The following is a 20,113-nucleotide window of genomic DNA, read 5'->3' as shown; positions in this document are numbered from 1 at the left end:
CAGGGTTTTTGTTGTTAATTCATCCCCCAAAAGAGAAAGTGTTGTTTCAAAAATAGAGCCGCAGATGCCCTCTCTGCTGCTTCTGAGCACCTACCATAGAAATCTGTAATTACCCGGTATCTTGGACTCCTCTTCACTGTCCTCCCCACTAACACGTAGGTGCCTGAGGGCAGGGATGGTCCGCCGGGTCGAACTCCGCGGCCCAGCTTTAGAACAGAAGCCGACGCCCGGGGGCGCGCAGCACAATCTGCGCGCGCGCCCCCGGAGGCGGGTGGAGGCGTGTGCGGGCGCGGGGCGTGGCGGGCGGAGAGCCGGTCCAGTAGGGGCGCCGGGGAGCACAGGGGTGGAGCGTCGTGGGGCGGGGGACTGGGGACTGGGGACTGGGGGCCGGCTCCCGCCCCAACCGCCCTGTCGCCGCACGGCCAGCAGATGGCGCTGCAAGCCAGGTCCTGGCGCCTGGAAGGCGGAAGCGCGGCGTGGCGCGAGCAGCTGGGCTGAGGCGCGGAGACCCGGTGGGGCGCGCCACCTCCGCGCTGCCGCCTTGCGCCTCTTCTCCAGCAGGGTGCCGCCGGGCGAAGGGAGAGGGCCCCTCGGAGGCCCGCGGGACGACCAGCCCCGAGCCCGGCGTTACCCGGACCGACCCCCAGGGAACATGGGCGTTCTCAGGGCCGGGCTGTGCCCGGGCCTCACCCAGGACACAGTCCAGCTTCTGAGGAGCCGCGGGATCAAGACAGGTGACCGCGTGCGCGCCACCCAGCTGGGCACAGCGCGGACTAGGCGTACCCGGGAGGGGTCCTCCCCGCACCCCTGTGCTCTGCCCCGCACCGCTCTGCAGAGCCTCGGGAAGGCGGGAGTGGGGCCAACCGAGCCCCTGGGGAGGGCAGAACCCCTACTGGGTGCCAGGCGCCCCGCCAGGCCCCACGGCTCTGTGCTGTCACGTAGGCCGCCTGGGACTGCCTGCCCCGGGGTAGAACCGTCACCTCGCTTTACAGAAGAGGAAAAGCCACGTGTGGGAAGCCCGGCACCTCCCTTCCTGCCAATCAACCACGTGTGCTTTGTTTTCAGTGGTGGACCTGGTTTCTGCAGACCTGGAGGATGTAGCCCAGAAGTGTGGCTTGTCTTACAAGGTGAGCTATCTCCACGCTACAAACTTGGGTGTCTCTAAATGCTCAACCCTGAGTCAAAGGAGCAAAGGGCTCCCAGAGATTGAAAACTGGGGTGGCAGCAGCGTATGAGACCCTGGGATGCCCCCTCCCTTGGCGGGTCATTGCTGTGTGCTTCGGGCTGCTTTGGGTTGAAGCGATCCAGGCCCCATCTTGAGTTGCCCCCGCCCCTTTCGTAGGCCCTGGTTGCCCTGAGAAGAGTGCTGCTGGCTCAGTTCTCAGCTTTCCCCTTCAATGGCGCTGATCTGTACGAGGAACTAAAGACCTCCACAGCCATCCTGTCCACTGGCATCGGAAGGTTTGTATTTGGGGAAGAAGGTGAGAGGCTGGAGGACCGGGCTGCCTCCGGTACCGCCTTTCACTCTTGAATCTAGAGAGAGCAGGGTTTTTCAAGCTGTGATGAGGACAGCATGGGCAGATGGCCAGGACTTCTGAGTTGTCTTACCTTATGACAGGGTTTCTTGACTTCGCACTTCTAATATTTTGGGATTTGTAATTATTTGCCCCAGGGCGGGGGGTGGGGGAGTGCCTGTCCTGTGCATTATAGGATTTTGGGCAGCGTCTCTGGCCTCTATTCAATAGATAACAGTGGTACCTCCCTTCTCCCCATGTTGTGACAATCAAAAATGTCTCCAGATGTTGCCAAATGACCCCTGTGGGGGCACAATTGCTTCTGGTTGAGAACCACTATCCTATCACACAAAATGTCAGTATTTCATTATTGTTCAGCAGAGCAAAGCAGTTCTCTGGCCCTGCTTCCCATTTCACTGAAGGACAGGGCAAGGAGCACATGAGTAGCTCAGTCGGTTGAGTGTCTGACTTCGGCTCAGGTCATGATCTCACTATCTGTGAGTTCAAGCCCCACATCAGGATTTCTGCTGTAAGTGCAGAGCCTGCTTCAGATCCTCTGTCCCCCTCTCTCTCTGCCCCCTCTCTCACTTGTGCTCTGTCTCTCAAAGATAAATAAAACAAAAAGGATAGGGCAAGAGAACATGGCAAGACTGACACTCATTGAGTGCCTCCTGCATGCCAGCCACTGACAATAGGTTATGTAATCTCTTCAGTGACCCTGTGAGTTAGTGATGATTAAGCAAGCTTGAGTTTAGCCCTAGAGATTGAGGGGCATGGAGTGGTGAGAAAAGCCCTGAGACACTTGATCGGAGCCAGGTGTGTGCCCCATACCCTGCAGCAAGAGGGGCCAAGGGAGCTTCCGTGGAGGAGTAGTTATATTCTGCTGCGTGGTCTTGGAAGGGAAAGAGTTGGAAGACCACAGCCAGTTTCTGGCCGAGGGAGTCTGACCTCTTTCCTGGCCTGTTCGTGCAGAATTTGTTGAGGAACTCTGCCACCAGAAAGGTCTCTGGATTGGTTTGGCCCTTGCTGTTTCCCTAACACGTTCTCTTGGCAAGATTCATACAGCATGGTGCTTGTTCCTCCTGGTTGGCGGTCCGAGTCTCTTACCCCTCAAGCACCGACTGCATGCCTACTAGGTGCCAGATACATGCGGATTATAGGTGTCCCAGTATGGCGTGGCTCCTGCACTTAATAAATGTGTGGTGTAGTGGGTAGATAGGAGAGCAGGTGAACAGAAGAGAGGTGTACGCATGTGTGGAGGCAGCATAAGGAGGGAGGGATTCACCGGAAGCAGACCTGGCCTCTGGACTTAGAGAGCTTAGAAAAGCAACATGGGCAGAGGAAGCGTTTAGGGAGAAGTCAAGTCATAAATGGTCAGGACTGTGGCTGCAGTGGGGTGTTGTAAAGGAAATCAGAGGGGCACCTGGGTGGCTCAGTCGGTTAAGCGTCCGACTTCGGCTCAGGTCATGATCTCCCCGTTTGTGAGTTCGAGCCCCGCGTCGGGCTCTGTGCTGACAGCTCGGAGCCTGGAGCCTGCTTCGGATTCTGTGTCTCCTTCTCTCTCTGCCCCTTCCCCACTTGTGCTCTGTCTCTCTATATCAAAAATAAATAAATGTAAAAAAAAACTTTTTTTAAAAGAAAAGGAAATCAGAGTGGTTCTGGAAAGCTCTGAGGCAGAGGCAGGCTGTGGGCATTCAGTATGGGCCTTCTCTGAGTGCCAACCAAGAACCTGGCACCATGCTAGCACTCCACAGCACATTATTTCCTTTGTTCTCCACGACCACCAATGGCCACATCACAGGTAAAACCACCATTGGCTAGATGAAGAGACCGGAACTCCGGTTAAGTGACGTGGGCAAGTTCGCACAACTAATAAGTGGCAGACCAGGCCCTTGAGGCCGTACCTGTCACACTTCTGACTCGGACTGCTCTGTCCTGTTGCCTGCCTCCAGGAGGGAGGCCGTGATGTGAAAGTGAGCTGTGGGCACGGAGGCAGAGGTGTGCAGGGTGGACCGGACTAGGGAGGCTCACAGGAGAGAGGCCAAGACCGAGATAGTAGCAGTGGAGTGCGTGAGTCCCATCGAGAGCAGGTGACAGCAGGAGACGCATTGAAAAGATGCGCAACAGGCCTTGCTACCTGGTGGGATGTGGCTGTGAGGAATCAGATGATATGCTGGGTTTCTGCCCTCCTCACAACGTTCTCTGGGCAGTTAACGGATGGATGTAACTTTTAAAAGGGAGGTGGGGAGTTCTGTTGTCACGCTGAGGAAATGCTTCATTAACCCAAATTAAATGAGTTTCTTTGTTGTAGGCCATATCAGAGCCTGATGTGCAATGTCAGTCTTTACAAGGACAATAGAGAGTGAAGTGGACCTTGTAAGAAGCTGTATTGACTGGGGGAGTCAGGTGATTCCCTGAAGGCTGGTCTCTCTGTATCTCTGTATCTCCAAGGCTGGAGCTAGGTCTCTCTGTGTTTCTGTATCTCCCTCGTTTTAGAGTAAGACCTTCAGGAAATGGTGAGGTACTTAGGTCATGTTGGAATGAACGGCCGGAAAAGAAAAGACTAAAAGCCAATCCCAAGGGAAAGGGGGAGGCTAACTCCCAGAAATCACTCGGATTCAAAGCAAGTCGTAAGAGCAGGGTGTGCTTCTGCTGCACCAGGCAGGTGGGGCGAGGTGTCTCTCTCTGTCGTCACATGCCCCGAGTTAGAAGTGCTCGGTAGGAGAGTCCTGTGGGCAGTAGGAGGCATGAAATGAAAACACAGGAACACAGCTAAGAAGTCAGCGGAGAGGGGGATTTGAGAATTCCTTATGCAGCGTGGTCCTCGTGGCCAAGAATGAGGTTGATTCTTGCCTGGAGAGTCAGTACCAGTGGTTTAGCCCAGGCTACACGTTAAAATCAAATGGGAGGTTAAGAAAAATTCTGACTTAATTACTCTAGGTCAGTGGGTCCCACACATGTCTGGGCATTAGAATCACTTGGGGAATCTTTAAACATTCCAAAGCCCATGCCTCCTGCAGACCAATTAAATCACATTCTCTGGGGATGGGACACAGGCATCAGTAGGTTTTGTTTTGTTTTTTTATTTCTATGTCTATTTTTGAGAGAGAGACACAGAGCACGAGCGGGGGAGGGGGAGAGGGAGAGGGAGACATAGAATAGGAAGCAGGCTCCAGGCTCCGCGTTGTCAGCACAGAGCCCGACTTGGGGCTCGAACTCCTAAACTGCGAGATCATGACCCGAGCTGAAGTCAGATGCTCAACCAACTGAGCCACCCAGGTGCCCCAGGCATCAGTCGTTTTTGAAGTTCCCGGGTGATTCCACTGTGCAGACAAGTCTGGGAACTGCTGACAGAGGCCTCTTTTTCAAAACTCCTCTGGAGACTTTAGTATGCAGGCAGGATTGAGAATCACTAGTCTAGCCTAGTGGTTTTCAAACATGCGCACGCATCCAGATCACCTAGAGGCCTTGTTGAAATCAGATACAGTCTCCAGTTTCTGATGCAGCGGATGTGGGGCGGGGCCTGAGAATTTGCATTACACGCCAGTTCCTAGGTGACCCTGTTGCTGCTGGTCCGGGGACCATCCCAGGAGAACCGGTGCCGCTGCCGTGATGGAGCTAGGGATTGTCTGGTCCCAGCGGGAGAAGCCACAGGCTACTGGAGTGGTGATAAGAGCGTTTTGACTGGCAGGGACGTGTGCCTATAATCATGGAGTCCTTGGAATCGAAATAGATGGGGTATTTACTGAGGTGATGCTTGGAGTACACAGGAGGGTCAGGGGAGGTCTTCCAGAACCTTTGCAGAGTACTGGGGCCTGGGAAGGGGTTTGCAGGGCTGGGAAAGGGATGCATGAGGTCAGGACATGGAGCCATTAGTGTGGGCTGTGGTGTAGATAGAGAAGCTTCAGCCCACAGGTCAGGCAGGGAGTGGAAAGTGGTTAGTGACCTGTTTCATCATGGTTCAAGGACAGGATGTGGATTAGGAATTGGCTGTGTCTTGAGTTTATCCCAAGGCTTCTGCAGCCAGGGTTTTGGCAATATAGGAACTAATTGGTACTTTTCTATCACTTGCTTCTCTGGGAACATTCATTGTTCATCTCCTGTGTTTCTGGCACTATGCCAGTGTTGGAGCCTAGTCCTTGCCCGTGGGTGCTCTGGGCCCAATGGGGAAGACAGACAAAAACAAGCACATAGAAAATAATTACCAGCTCCTATAACTGAGTGAGTTCAGCAAGGCCTCAGGATACAAGATCAGCACATAAAAATCAATTGCATTTCTGTATACTGAAAATGAACATGTGGAATTGGAAAATTAAAACATAATACCATTTACACTTGCCCCAAAGAAAATGAAACACTTGGGTCTAAATCTAACAAAGCAGGTGTGGGAGCTGTATGCTGCCAATTCAAACTTGCTGATGAAAGAAATGAAAGATGACCCAAATAAATAGAGAGACCCACTATATTCGTGGATTAGCAGAGTAAAGACGGCAATCCTCCACAAACTGCCCTAAAAACTTCATGCAGTTCTTACCAAAGTCCCAGCGGATTTTTTTTGATGGTAGAGATAAGGCTTATTCTAACAAACAGAAAAGCTAATGATGTAGGATCACTAAAACAATTTTAAAAAAGGATAAAGTTGGAGGAATCAGTCTGCCACATGCTTAGGCTTACTATAAAGCAGTAATCAAGACTGGTGTGGTATTGGCCACGCAAAAGACACAGATCAGCGGAGTGGCGTAGAGAACCTAGCAGTACACTCACAGATATGGCCAACTGATTGTTGACAAAGGTCCAAAAACACTTCAGTGGAGGAAGGATATAATCTTTCAACAATGGTGCTGGAGCTGGTGGGCATCATGGGGTAATAAGTATCCCTAAACCCCTCATCTCACAAAAATTGAAAATGGATCATGGACTTAAATGTACAACTGTCAAGCTTTTATCTTTATTTTTATTTTTCAAGATGTTATTTAAAGTTATCTCCGCATCCTACGTGGGACTCAAACTCACAACCCCTAGATCAAGAGTTGCACCCTCCGACTGAGCCAGCCAGGTGTCCTAAGACTGTCAAGGTTTTAGAACAAAATATAGAAAATCTCTGGAACTAGGGCGAGGCAAAGGTTCTTGGATGTGACACCAAACATGTGATCAATTAAAAAAAGATAAAATTTTTAATCAAAAAAATAAAAATAAAAACTAGTCAAAATTTAAAACTTCTGCCCTGCAAAAGAGGACAAAAAGACAAGCTATAGACTGGGCACCGTATTTGCAAGCCACATATTCAACAAAGGACTTGCATCTAGAATATATAAAGAATTCTTAAAACTCAATGGTGAGGGGCACCTGGGTATCTCAATCAGTTGAGCATCTGACTCTTGATTTCAGCTCAGGTCATGATCTCTCACGGTTCATGAGTTCAAGAACCATGTCGAGCCCCACTTCAGTCTCTGCACAGAGCCTGCTTGGGATTTTCTCTGTCTCTCTGTCTGTCTGTCTGTCTGTCTGTCTCTCTCTCTCTCTCTGTGCCCCTCTCCCACGTGTGCACACAAGTTTTCTCTCTCCCAAAATAAATAAATAAACTTAAAAAAAAAACTCAATGGTGAAACAATCCAGTTAGCAAATGGTCAAAAGACATAAACAGATATTTCACCAAGGAGGACATACAGGTGGCAAATAATCACATGAAAAGATGTCAAACATTATTAGTTATTAAGGAAATGCAAATTAAAACCACAATGAGGGGCACCTGGGTGGCTCAGTCAGTTAAGCGTTTGGCTCTTGATTTCGGCTCAGGTCATGATCTCACAATTTGTGAGTCCAAGCCCTGTGCTGGGCTCTGAACTGACAGTACAGAGCCTGCTTGGGGTTCTGTCTCCCTTTCTGTCTGCCTCTCCCCCACTCATGATCCCTCTCCTCCCTCCCTCCCTCTCTCTCTCTTCTCTCTCTCTCTCAAAAATAAATAAATAAGCATTAAAAAAATAAACAACAAAACAAAACCACAATGAGATATTACTGCACACCTACCAGAATGGCTACAATAAAAAGTAGTGATAGCAGCACCTGGGTGGCTCAGTCAGTTAAGTGTCCCAACTTCGGCTCAGGTCATGGTCTCACGGTTAGTGGGTTTGAGCCCTGCATCGGGCTCTGTGCTGGCAGCTCAGAGCCCGGAGCCTGCTTTGGATTCTGTGTCTCCCTGTCTCTCTGTCCCTCCCCTGTTCATGCTCTGTGTGTCTCTCTCAAAAATAAACAAACATTTAAAAAGCAGTGATAAATACCAAATGCTGGTAAGGATATAGAGAGACTGGATTACTCATACATTCTTAGTGGGATAGTAAAATGGCATAGCCACTCTGGAAAATCATTTAGTAGTTTCTTAGTAAAATTAATATATGCTTACCACACAACCCAGAAGTTGTATTCTTTTTTTTTTTTTTTTTACATTTTATTTTTAACTAATCTTTATACCCAACGTGGGGCTCGAACTTACAACCCCAAGATCAAGAGTTGCATGCTCTACTGAGTCAGCTAAGCACCCCCTAGGAGTTCTATTCTTTTTTTTTTTTTTAACGTTTGTTTATTTTTGAGAGAGAGAGGCAGAGTGTGAGTGGGGGAGGGACAGAGAGAGAGAGGGAGATACAGAATCCGAAGCAGGTTCCAGGCTCTGAGCTGTCTGCACAGAGCCCGATGTGGGGATTGAACTCACGAACTGTGAGATCATGACCCGAGCCAAAGTCGGATGCCCAACCGACTGAGCCACCAGGCGCCCCTAGGAGTTCTATTCTTACACATTTATTCCAGAGAAATAAAAACAGGTTTACACAAAAACCTGTACACAAATGTTCATAGCAGTTTGATTCATAATTGCCCCAAAGTGGAAACAGCTAGAACAGACTTCAATGGGTGAGTGGTTAAACACACTTGGTACATCCTTACCATGGGCTCCTTCTCAGCAATGAAAAGAAACGGCTATGGATACAACAACTTGGATGGATCTCAAGGGAATGATGCTGAGCCAAAGAAACCAGCCACAATGGCTGCATACAGTGTGATTCTATGTCCATAACATTCTTGAAACAACATGATAGAGATAAAGAACAGATTGGTGGTTTCCAGGGGTTAGGGGAGTAGGGGTTGAATGGAGGGGTGTGGCTATAAAAGGGTGGCTATAAAGGGAGCCTTATAGTGATGGAGACATTCTGTGTCTTGATTGTGGTGGTTGCATAAACCACGTGTGATACGATTCCATAGAACTGTACGCGCACACACATAACACTGGGGATATCTGGATAAGCTCTGCAGATTGCACTAGGGTCGCCCGGCGATGTTGTACTGTGGTACAGTGTATCTTACAGTGCAGGAGGCTGCCGTTAGGGACAGTGAGACGAAGGGTACATGCAACACCCCTGTACGATTTTTTTTGTGCAACTTCCTAATGAATCTATAATTATTTCAGAGTTTAAAGGAAACCCACAAGGGACTGAGATTCAGATCAGGAAGGAGGACCTTTTGATGGGGCAGCGGAGACCTCTGTGGGGAGTGATCTTTAGGCTGAGAGTGAACAGATGAGGAGGGCCCCAAGCAGGATCTTGTTCAGATCGTCTGGGCAGAACCAGTGCTGGGAAGGAATGTCTTCCTTTTCTTCTTGGTTCCTACTCCCCTCTGTTCCCTCCAGTCCCCTGGGTTGATTCTCATCCTTCCTCCTCTTCTTTCATCAGCCTAGACAAACTGCTTGATGCTGGTCTCTACACTGGAGAAGTGACTGAAATTGTAGGAGGCCCAGGTAGCGGCAAAACCCAGGTACATGTGCGGCCAGCAGCCAGGAGGATAGGGGGAGGTGGGTGCATAGCTCCGTATCCCTGAGGGAGCTTCTGCCAATGTGCTTGTGACTCAACTTGGAAGAGAGAGGATGGGTGATGAGGAGTGGGGCTTGAACTTGGCTCGATCGTGTCACTGGGATTTGGACAGGATTTGGTGGGGAGTTCTCATTTTGGGGGCTCAAGTTCTCCCAATGCCTTGTCTTTTCAGGTATGTCTTTGTGTGGCTGCAAATGTGGCCTATGGCTTGCAGCAGAATGTTGTATACGTTGATTCCAATGGAGGACTGACAGCCTCCCGCCTCCTCCAGCTGCTTCAGGCTAGAACCCCAGATGAGGAGGAGCAGGTAAGGGGTAGGAGGGTTGAGTTCCTTTGAGGTTCTGACACAGAAAGACCCAAGTATCCCTTATACTGCAAGAATTATGGCCATTTGGATTAATAGTCATTTCTATTAATACTTCCTGTACTCTTCAAGCTTCCCCTGTTATGACATTATCCTAGCTGGGATGCTACCACACTGATCTCCCAGGTAATCCAACCCTTGCGCACCCTAAGTCACGGCTGGCAAACACCCAGCATCTGTGTTTCCTTCCCATTGCTTGCCCTCAGCAGACGTTCCTAACCAGACCTGCCAGTCGTACTTCCCTGACTGCACTCTGACTTGGCTTTGTAGGTCAGCACCCGGCAACCACCAGTGTGAGAACTGGCCCAGTAGACAAAACCCATCTGCCATCTTGGACTTGAGTCCTTATGTCTAGATGCGTCTGCTCAGGTTTAAAATCCCTCTTTAACTTGCTAGATCCCCTGCTCCCTCTTATTGAAAGCCCCTCCTTCTCTTTCCCACCTCTTTAGGCAGGAGCTCTCCAGAGGATCCAGGTGGTTCATGCGTTTGACATCTTCCAGATGTTGGATGTGTTGCAGGACCTCCGAGGCACTATGTCCCAGCAGGTGAGCCTGCTGTTCTGTCCCTTCTTGCTTCACCCAACTTGCCAGGGCGATCTGTATGTGGGCAGGTACCCTACGACAGACTGTTTGGAAATGCAGATGTGCAATCTGGTGACTCCAGCTGTGCATGCCACTTCCAGGATGGGACTCCTGAGTGCTAAATCCATTCCTGAGTACCTCATTGTTTACATGCCCATCTTTCCCGCTAAACAGTAAGACCCTTGAGCGCAAGGATCATGTCATACTCATTTCTGCATTCATTCCCCCACTGGATCAGCTAGGATTACTTTCAGCTGCAAGTGATAGAGTCTGCCTGACAGACGCATGAACCTTGAGGACATTTAATTATCTCACATGAGTCTGGAGGTTGGCTGGTCCACAGTATCAGGGCTCTAGGTTGGTGTGTCTGATTCTCTTGCTCTTTCCCCTCATGATTGCAAAGTGGCTGCTATAGCTCTAAGCCTTATGTCTTCACACATCAACCCCGGTGTTCAGGGCAGTAATAGATGGCCCCTTTTCTGCACTTCTCTCCTTTTATCAGGAAAGAAAAATCTGTCTTCAGAAGCCACTAGTAGACTTTGCTTTACATCTAGTTGGCCAAAACAGAGTTTTATGTGTATCTCAGACTAGGAGTTGGGCCCACTTTCCATGATGTCAGGAGATTTCTGCCCAGTACCTGAAAACCTTCAGAATCCTGTTAACAAGGAAGAGGAGTTTAGAATGGCATTTGGATTGGTACTGCACTATACTTGCCTAGGTACTTAGGATTTGGTGCACTGATTTATGAGCTACTAGATTTAGAAAGACATCTTAGAATATTCATTAAATATTCATTAAAATTCATTAAAAAAAGAAAAAAAAAAGAATAGCTCAATTCATGTTAAACTCTGACCCCAAAGCATAACATGTGCATGTAAAGTAAATCATTTTTACAAACTTCAGAATGTACTGAACAGATACTTGCCATAGGAGCCATTGCTGATTATGACCCATGTGTGTTGAGACATGAAGTCAAGTAGCCTTGATCTAATCCAACCCTCTATTTCTAGAGATGAGAGTGAGGGCCAGAGAAGTTTAGTAAGTTATTTATAGTCACCACATAATAAGGATAAGAACTAAGCGAATAACCCAAATCTCTCAACTCCCAAGTCAAATGACTGTATTTTTTACTGGAAGACCGTTATGATAGTATATATCCTATTGTATAACAAATTACATAAATTTAATGACTTAAAACAACACATGTTTACTACCTCACAATTTCTATGGGTCAGGAGTCTGGCACAGTTAGCTGGGGCCTTTGCTTAGGATCTCAGTAGTCTGTAATCAAGATGGCAGCTGGGCTGTGTTCTTATCTGGAGGCTCAACTGGGGGAGAATCCACTTATAAGTTCACTCAGGTTGTTGTCAGAATTCATTTCCTAGTGGGGTCCAGTTTCTTGCTGGCACACTGCCCCCTGTTGTCTGCCATGTGGCCCTTTCCATAAGCAGTTCACAGCATGACCACTTGCTTTCAAGACAGCACAAGAATGAGAGCAACACGCAGTCTCATATAACATAATGTAATCTTGGGAGTGATGTTTCATTACCTTTGCCGTATAACGTAGCCTAGACAAGAGAGTAACATTCCAACACCTTTGACACTGTATTAGTCAGAAGCAAGCCATAAGACTCACCCGTAGTTGGGGGGAGGGGATTATATGAGAGCTTGTACACCTGGAGGTGGGGGTCAAGGGGCTGCTTTAGGTTTTGTCTGCCACGGATGACCTGATAACTCCATAGTTGCCAGCAGTGAGAGCCTGGCTGTCCCCATTTTAGCCAGAGATTTCAACCTGCTCTCCCAAGTGAGGAAGAGTTAAGCTGATTTCAGCTTTAGCTCCTCTTCTGCCGTCTTCTCTTAGACAAGCTGATGGCCGAGAGTCAGAAACTGGAAGATGAACAAAGACATGCAAAAGACAGGCCAGATAATGCTGAATATCCAAGATCTGGTTGGCATGAAGTGAGAAAGAAAGCTGTAGAAACAGAATCAGCAAATGACTTGGATATAAGGAGTAAGGGAGGTTAGGTCCAAGATGCTAATGCTTGTGTAAAGACAAAAGTTTATGGTTTTAACAGATGGCTGTCTATATAGTCTATATTTAGAACCACTTCAGATGCGGAAGATGAGGCCCTAGAGGCATGATGATCTGGAAGGAGACAGTGAAGTAAAGAGAAGGCTAACCCTTTAGCACAGGGAGTTAGGAATTTGGGGAGTAGGAAGGAGAGGGAGAAGAGGGACCTGAAAAGATGGTGGAGGGCTGGCCATCAGGAGAAAGATGGCTTCTAAGAAAATTCGGGACTGGAGCACCTGGCTGGCTCAGTCAGTAGAGCATGTAACTCTTGATCTCAAGGTTGTGAGTTCGAGCCACACGTTGGGTATAGAGATTACTTAAAAATAAAATCTTAAGGAGTGCCTGGGTGGCTCAGTCGGTTAAGCATCTGACTCCTGGTTTCGGCTCAGGTCGTGATCTCACAGCTTGCGGGACTGAGCCCCACATCAGGGTCTGCACTGACGATGCTGAGCCTGCTTGGGATTCTCTCTGTCCTCTCTCTCTGCCCCTCCCCTGCTCATGCACTCTTTCTCTCTCTCTCAAAATAAGTAAATACACTTAAAAAATATAGTAAAATCTTAAGGGGTGCCTGGGTGGGTCAGTCGATTGAGCGTTCAGGTCTTGATTTCGTCTTGGCTTGTGATCCCAGTGTCATGGGATTGAGCCCTGAGTTGGGCTCCACATGAGCATGGAACTTGCTTAAGATTCTCTCGGGGTACCTGGGTGGCTCAGGCAGTTAAGCACCCTACTCTTGATTTTGGCTTAGGTCATGATCTCACAGTTTGTGAGATCAAACCCTGTGTGGGGCTCCATGCTGACAGCTGGGAGCCTGCTTGGGATTCTGTCTGTCCCTCTCTCTCTCTGCCTCTCCCCTGTTCACATGCTTTCTCTCAAAAGAAATAAACATTAAAAAAAAGAAAGATTCTCTCTCTTCCCTCCTCTGCTTATCCCCCTTGCATGTGTGTGTATGTGCTCTCTAAAAAATAAGATAAAATAAAATAAAATCCTAAAAAAAGAAAAAGAAAATTCATGGCTAGGGCTATAGAACTTGGAACAGGGATTTCGCAAATATATTTTGGTATATCTGTGATGTCCTTTGATTTAAAACCTCTCTCTCCACCCAAGTCTTCAGTAAAATCTCTCATACCTACATAGGAGGTGGGGTGGGGGGACTGAAAGTCCGTGAAACCTGCACAGCTAATATTTGGGGTTGGGGAACTTACTTCTTACCAGTTCCGGATAGAGGAGCAATCTTGTCCTGTAATGGACACCCCCTAGAGACTAACTGGTTCATGGCACCTGCTTCTCCCCAGGTGAGCAGTGCCTCAGCGACTGTGAAGGTGGTGGTTGTGGACTCGGTCACTGCCGTGGTCTCCCCACTTCTGGGAGGTCAGCAGAGGGAAGGTAAGAGGTGTGGCAGAGCCCACAGTCCGGGACATGACCTTGCCTCCCAGCTCTGAAATCCAGTCCCCATCCAGCCTAGTCCCGGGTGCCCTGCTGCCCTCGCCCTTTGCTTCTCTTCCAGGTTTGGCCTTGATGATGCAGCTGGCTCGAGAGCTGAAGACCCTGGCCCGGGACGTTGGCGTGGCGGTAATGGTGAGGAACTGGGCTTGGCCAGCTTGCTGCTTTTGTGTCTGATCCCAGGGCTTTGCCAAGGGGACACATGAATTTAATTTATAATTCAGTTTCTAGGCTGTTTACTTCCCTTAAATGGCAACCTCTGAAACCCGAAAGTGGCCCTTTAGGAAAGGGTCCTGGCCCAACTTCCCTGGGTCATCGAGCACTGGATTTTAATGGGATTGGACGTAAATAGCCAAGGGGTCAAGGACAGTCTTGTTTTTCTTTTTACTTTAAGACAGGTTTATTCGGGTATAATTCACACAGAGTAACTCTCTTCTCATTTAAAGTTTGGCTAACAGATACTAATGTATCCAGTCTTGTTACCCTGGCACAATCAAGATCTCGACTATTTTGGTCACCCCAAAAAGGTCACCCAGCCCCAGACAACCACCAATCTGGTTTCTATCTCAATAGTTTTGCCTTTCAAGTCTGCATGCTTCTCATAGGGCAAAATAGTTAAATATAGGAATCAAATTTGCAATAAATCTCCACATCCACAGAAATCATATTAATATTTTTGTATATCTCCATAGGGTCTTTTTTCTCTGCATATATATCTATACGTTTAACCAGCTTTCCAACTAAACTGTAACCTTGTTTAAAAAAAAAAACTCAGGGCACCTGGGTGGCTCAGTTGATTAAGCGTCTGACTCTTGATTTTAACTTAGGTCATGATTGCACAGTTTGTGGGATCGAGCCCCATATTGGGCTCTGTGCTGACACTGTGGAGCCTGCTTGGGCTTTTCTTTCTCCCTCTCTCTCTGCCTCTCTCTCTCTCTCATAATAAATAAATTTTTTTTTAAAAAACTCATTCCATTTCCCATGTCTTTAGATGTTTTAAGAATGCCATTTTTAGCAGTTATATATTTTATCTAATACCTAGGTTACAGGGGTCAGCAAAGTTTTCTGTAGAGGGCCAGACAGTAAATAGTTGAGGCTTTATGGCCATACGGTTTGCATCACAACCACTCAACTCTGCCTAGATAGCATGAGAGCAGCCATAGACAATACTTGAGCAAAAGGGCATGGCTATGTTCCAGTCACATTTGATTTTCAATAACAATTTTGGGCCACATTTGGGTATTAGTTTGCCAGCCCCTCGTATACCATAATGATCTTGGGGCCTGTAGGTCATTCCTGGTTTTCCTCTTATTTTAAGGAAGACGCCAGTGAACAACACGCTGATACCTAAATCTCTTTGCACATTTCATATTATTTCCTCGAACTCCTGAAAGTATATTCCCTGGGTCAGGGTTGCATGCATTTTCTTTTTCTTTTTCTTTTTTTTTTTTTTAATGTTTATTTACTTATTTTTGAGAGAAAAGGAGCACACACAAGCAGGGGAGGGGCAGAGAGAGGTAGACACAATCTGAAGCAGGCTCCAAGATCTGTGCTGTCAACACAGCATGACGGGGAGCCCGATGGAGCCATGAGACCATGACCTGAGCTGAAGTCAGACACTTAACCAACCAAACCACCCAGGCACCCCGAGGGTGCATGCATTTTTAAATGTGTAGATGCCAACTAATTTCCAGGGAGGTATTCTCATTTCTACACCCACCAGCAGTGTTCTTGAGTCCCAGGGCCTCCCTCTCCTGACTTTAGAATTAACGTGATCACCTGCTTGTGCCTCTGGCTCAGGCAGTGGGGACTCGGTGACGAATAAGCCACATCCCCTGCCCCTGGTTGGGGTCTGGTGGGGAGAATCTTATTAAGAGGATGCTGTGAGGCTCAGGTCGCCTACCTATGACTATCCTGGGCAGAGTAGAACGGACTGACCAGATTACGACCTCCCTTTCAAAGCTCCCCCAACCTCCCCACACACAGAGGCACTCCCTGACACAAAAGGCTGGGTGGACGTGGTCTCAGGATGCCTGTCTGCTGGGTCGGGGAAGCCCGCTGCTGGCTTCCCTTCAGCAAAGTGGAGACAACACTGCTTTTCCCAGACACATGCCCCATCACCTTCTGTCCAAGTCCAGCCTGAGGCATTATGATTTAATGGAAAGAGTTGAGCACAAGTGAGGACCCACGGTTCTTAACGCAAGACCTGCTGTTACTAACTTATGGAGCCTTGGGGAAGTCATTTCTCTGTGCGAGGCCTCAGTTTTACCACTTGTAGAATGAAGCAGTAGGAACTGATGTCCTCTACACTTGCATTAAGTCTTTGATGCTTTCTTCCCCAGGTGACCAATCACATGACCCGAGACAGGGACAGTGGGAAGCTCAAACCTGCCCTTGGACGCTCCTGGAGCTTTGTACCCAGCACCCGGATTCTCCTGGACATTGAGGAAGGGGCAGGGATGTCAGGCAGTTGGCGCAGGGCCTATCTGACCAAATCTCCCCGTCTGGTGAGCCAGCCCCAGGGGAAAGCCAGGAATCGGCCCAGATGTCTTATAGAGACATCTTGGATGCTGAGACCCTGCAACCAAAGTGGCCACCGGCTTGGGCTGCTTCACTCAAAAACTTACCTTTCCCTCCTGTCTTCTCCCAGCCAACAGGTTTCCAGGAGATGGTAGACATTGGAACCTGGGGGACTCCAGAGCAGAGCCCCACGTCACAGGGAGATCAGATGTGACTGTTCTACTGATTGGGAAAGGGAGGGCCATCATGGGCCCCCCAACTCTGTGCACAGTAACACCTGCTGTTCACTGCCATCCAGCGCTTGGGATTCCAGTCGAAGCTCTTGGGCTGGACAGAAGAGGCATCTCTGTTTCTGCAGCCTCTCTTTCTGTGGAAACAGAGCTACAGGCGAGAGAGGTGCTGTGGTGGAAGGACCCAGAAATCCATGCCGGTGCCAAGTTTTCTTCCTTGTTTCTATCATGTATGTTTCCAGTGGGAGCTGAGTTCACCCTGGCTTAGGGCATTTCTGAAGAGGCATGCTAGTAACTGAGCAGAACCCTGTGTGTCATCGTTGTGCCTGCACTCCATCCTTACACAGTGATTGAGCCATGAAGCCTCCGGCTTGCCCCCGCTTCTCTCTGTTTTGTTTGTTTTTGTTTGGGGGTTTTTGGCCTCTGTTTTTCCATCCATAAGATGGAGCTCCCCTAGCTTTGTCTCTGAGGTACTAGGTGGAAGTGCCCTTGTAAATGCAAAACCTTTATCTATGTCATGTTCTGAAAAATACAAAGACGAAATTCCCTGAGCCCCAAAGCCACCTAATTTCCCCCCAGAAGGTTGTTTTTCAGTTTCCCCTAGTGAGGTTCCAAAGAACGGTTATTCCTTTTTTCCCTCTTGCCGATTTGGTTTCACACACCTGCATGCATCACCATGACTAGGTGAGATTGTGAACTCCCTGCAGTCCCAGGGATATAATCTAACAGGAAGGGAGGATGTGACCACAGTGAATCCAGCTACTTGTTTATTATGCACGGTGCCTTGCAGGGCCCCTCTACAGTATAGAGTAGCCAAAGGTGCTGAACCATGGCCTTGCCCATAAACAGACAGAGGAGAATTTGCACAGTAAATACAGCCAGCTGGGAAAATTGATGCTGGCGTAAATAATACATGGCAAATCTAGTCCTTTATGCAGAAATTCATTGCCAGTGGCTCCGAGATGCAATATAATTACCCTTCTCTTCCTGCCAGCTGTACCACAGCCTGGTGCCCTAGTGTATGAAATAACCCTCCTGTCTGTTATTGGCACTGTGGCCATCCATCTGAGGGCTGTAGCCATGGCTGGGGGGGGGGGGGGCAGGGGGTGGTGAGGAGGACACCAGGGAAAGAATAATAAAAGGCAAAGTAGAGAAATGATCAGAATTGTTTACTGACTACATTTTTTAAAGGAAGGTCGCCTTTCTTGGTTAGAGAGCCTGTCATGTAATTAATTAGTTGTGTCTTGGCTGCAAGAAAAGGGGGGTCAGAGTTACAGGGGGAAGCTAGGACATTAAGATGATGAACGTAGCCGAGGCAGAAGCAGGAAGCGTGGAGGACCGGGAACGAGCAGCACGCTGGCTCCGGGGTATCTGCCTGAATGAAGACAGGGTTGGTGAGCCTAAGATGAGGGGGAGCCCGGCACTGCTGCTTGCAGAGAGGACCCTGGGAGAAATTAATGTTCGGTATCCTCACACCATGAGGGGCTGGCGCATTTCTGCAACCATAGCAGGGAAAAATACGTTAAGCTAGGAGTTGCAGATCCCTGCCGCTCCTGACATTTGGGCATTTTGAGCCCACAGAGGTAATTTCTGCACAGCGGTCTCCCCAATCACTCAAGGGTTTTTTTTTTTATGGAACTCAGGAGTCCAGGTAGTCACGACCAACCAGAGAGGGAAACTGAGGCCCAAAGAGGAGGAGTGATGGTCCCATGGCAGAACAGGAGCGGGCACCCAGGACCCCAGAGACCTTTGGGTCTCCTTGTTACCTTTAGTTTCCCATCTGCATACTTCTCTTCCCCTGGACAATTCACTGCAACTCAGCCATCACCCAGGTGGCCTCACTGGCCACGGGAAGCTGCCCCATTCACTGCTGCTCCAGACCACCTTGTGACATTCCTGCAGGATCCTGCCTCCCCAACCCCCAAGCTTGCTTCCTCCCTGGATCTTGCTCTCAGACCAGGGCTTCACCTCACCCTGCGTGCTGCCACTGCACACTCCATTCTGGGCAGACTGCATGGTGCGTTGGCCTAGCAGGCTTCGGGCCGGGCTGGCTCTTTTGCCCAAGTGCCTTTTGCTCCCTTTGCTTATGTGTCTGCTGTGTCAGGTGCACACTCACCCTGACATCCTCCCTTTTTTATGCAGCAAGTATTGTCTAGATAGACATCATAACCCCTCTCTGCCTCTCTTTCTGTTCACTTGTCTGCCCACGAGCTCAAGATCCATTTTAAGAGCCCCCATGTCAATTTTCCTTTTGTTCTCTCTGCAGTCTGGGAGCTCAGTAATGGTTAACTATATGAATGGGTGGGCTCTAATGCATTTTAAAGATGGCAAATGAGGAACGCAGGGATGTTTTTCTCTAGATCTAGATAGTCATTGATTCCCCAGAGTAGCTTTTTATAGAGCTTTCTATGGAGGATTCTTGTATGTCCTGGGTTTGATATTAAAATTTTTTTTTCAACGTTTTTTATTTTTATTTTTGGGACAGAGAGAGAGCATGAATGGGGGAGGGGCAGAGAGAGAGGGAGACACAGAATCGGAAACAGGCTCCAGGCTCCGAGCCGTCAGCCCAGAGCCTGACGCGGGGCTCGAACTCGCGGGGCTCGAACTCACGGACCGCGAGATCGTGACCTGGTTGAAGTCGGACGCTTAACCGACTGCACCACCCAGGCGCCCCCCTGGGTTTGATATTAGAAAAAAATTAATGTTGAGTCCCTACTCCGGGCTGGCACTTGATGACTTTAAGTCAGGCACCTGAGCCCCCAGAGACTCTCAGGCAAAAAAAGGTCCATGTCTCCTTGAGGCTGCTCTCCACTGCAAGTAACAAAACCTGGCCTAAAGAGGCTTAAACAATAAGGACATTATCTCCAGTTACAAGGAGTCCGAGTTTGGCTTGTTCAGTGGCTCAGTGTGAAGGGGTATAAGGCCTCTTTGATTTCTCCACTCTGCCTTCCTTTTGTGTTGGTTTTGTCTTCAAGCTCATTTTCCTCATTAAATTCTGGATGTGGCCATTCTGAGCATCAATCCAGACATGACAGTATCTACAGGCAGGAACCCGGGACTTGGGTCCTTTTAAGAACCAGGAAAATTCAACTTCCGGCCAGAGCAGATTTACCTCATACCTTAGCACAGAATTGCTTTCTTATAGCCCACACCTAAATCATGGCAAGGGAAATGGGTCTGTGATTGGCTCAGACCAAGAAGAAAATAGCCTTAGGGCTGGGGTCAGGCTTCTCTTAAGCACATGCTGTGGCCTTCTGGGAAATGGGGGCACTACTAGAAAGGAGGGAGTTGCATGGAGGAATTAGACATCCAGTGGGCAGCCCCAAGTCCAGAAGGCAAGTTTTTCAAGGCTGTCATGTGCTTAGGCCCTTTGTACACATCTCATTTAGATCTTAGAACAGACACCCTTTTAGCATGGGGAATCATTTCCATTGTACAGACAATAGGAGCCCAGCAAGGCTAAGGACATAAGGCTAATAAGTGATAGCAACAGATTCCAAACTCGGGTCTGTCTCATTCTAAACTCTTCTGTCCATC

General features: G+C 48.7%; 1 protein-coding gene across 2 annotated transcripts; it reads left to right on the top strand.

The window, feature by feature from the left end:
• Nucleotides 1-433: 433 nt before the first annotated feature.
• On the top strand, nucleotides 434-19,022 carry RAD51D (RAD51 paralog D). Of its 2 annotated transcripts, XM_015069359.3 has the most exons (10): nucleotides 435-734; nucleotides 1,066-1,127; nucleotides 1,343-1,461; nucleotides 9,233-9,314; nucleotides 9,543-9,677; nucleotides 10,184-10,279; nucleotides 13,679-13,769; nucleotides 13,891-13,961; nucleotides 16,169-16,333; nucleotides 16,477-19,022. In XM_015069359.3, the coding sequence occupies exons 1-10, from the start codon at nucleotides 653-655 to the stop codon at nucleotides 16,558-16,560; spliced, it is 987 nt and encodes a 328-aa protein (XP_014924845.3). In that variant the 5' UTR covers nucleotides 435-652; the 3' UTR covers nucleotides 16,561-19,022. The 2 variants fall into 2 exon arrangements, with proteins under 2 accessions (XP_053067684.1, XP_014924845.3); XM_053211709.1 differs by lacking the exons at nucleotides 1,343-1,461; nucleotides 9,233-9,314 and having other exon boundaries at nucleotides 434-734.
• Nucleotides 19,023-20,113: the final 1,091 nt, after the last annotated feature.

The sequence above is a fragment of the Acinonyx jubatus genome, chromosome E1 (genome assembly GCF_027475565.1).
Source record: "Acinonyx jubatus isolate Ajub_Pintada_27869175 chromosome E1, VMU_Ajub_asm_v1.0, whole genome shotgun sequence".
Taxonomy (NCBI): domain Eukaryota; kingdom Metazoa; phylum Chordata; class Mammalia; order Carnivora; family Felidae; genus Acinonyx; species Acinonyx jubatus.
Note: the sequence above shows the minus strand (reverse complement) of the source record. Positions and strands in the feature narration are given on the sequence as shown.

Coding starts and splice junctions, on each gene's coding strand:
- RAD51D (XM_015069359.3), top strand. CDS start 653: ATGGGCGTTCTCAGGGCCGGGCTGTGCCCGGGCCTCACCCAGGACACA. Junction 10,280..13,678: donor GAGGCACTATGTCCCAGCAG/GTGAGCCTGCTG, acceptor GCTTCTCCCCAG/GTGAGCAGTGCCTCAGCGAC. Junction 13,770..13,890: donor GGGAGGTCAGCAGAGGGAAG/GTAAGAGGTGTG, acceptor CTTCTCTTCCAG/GTTTGGCCTTGATGATGCAG.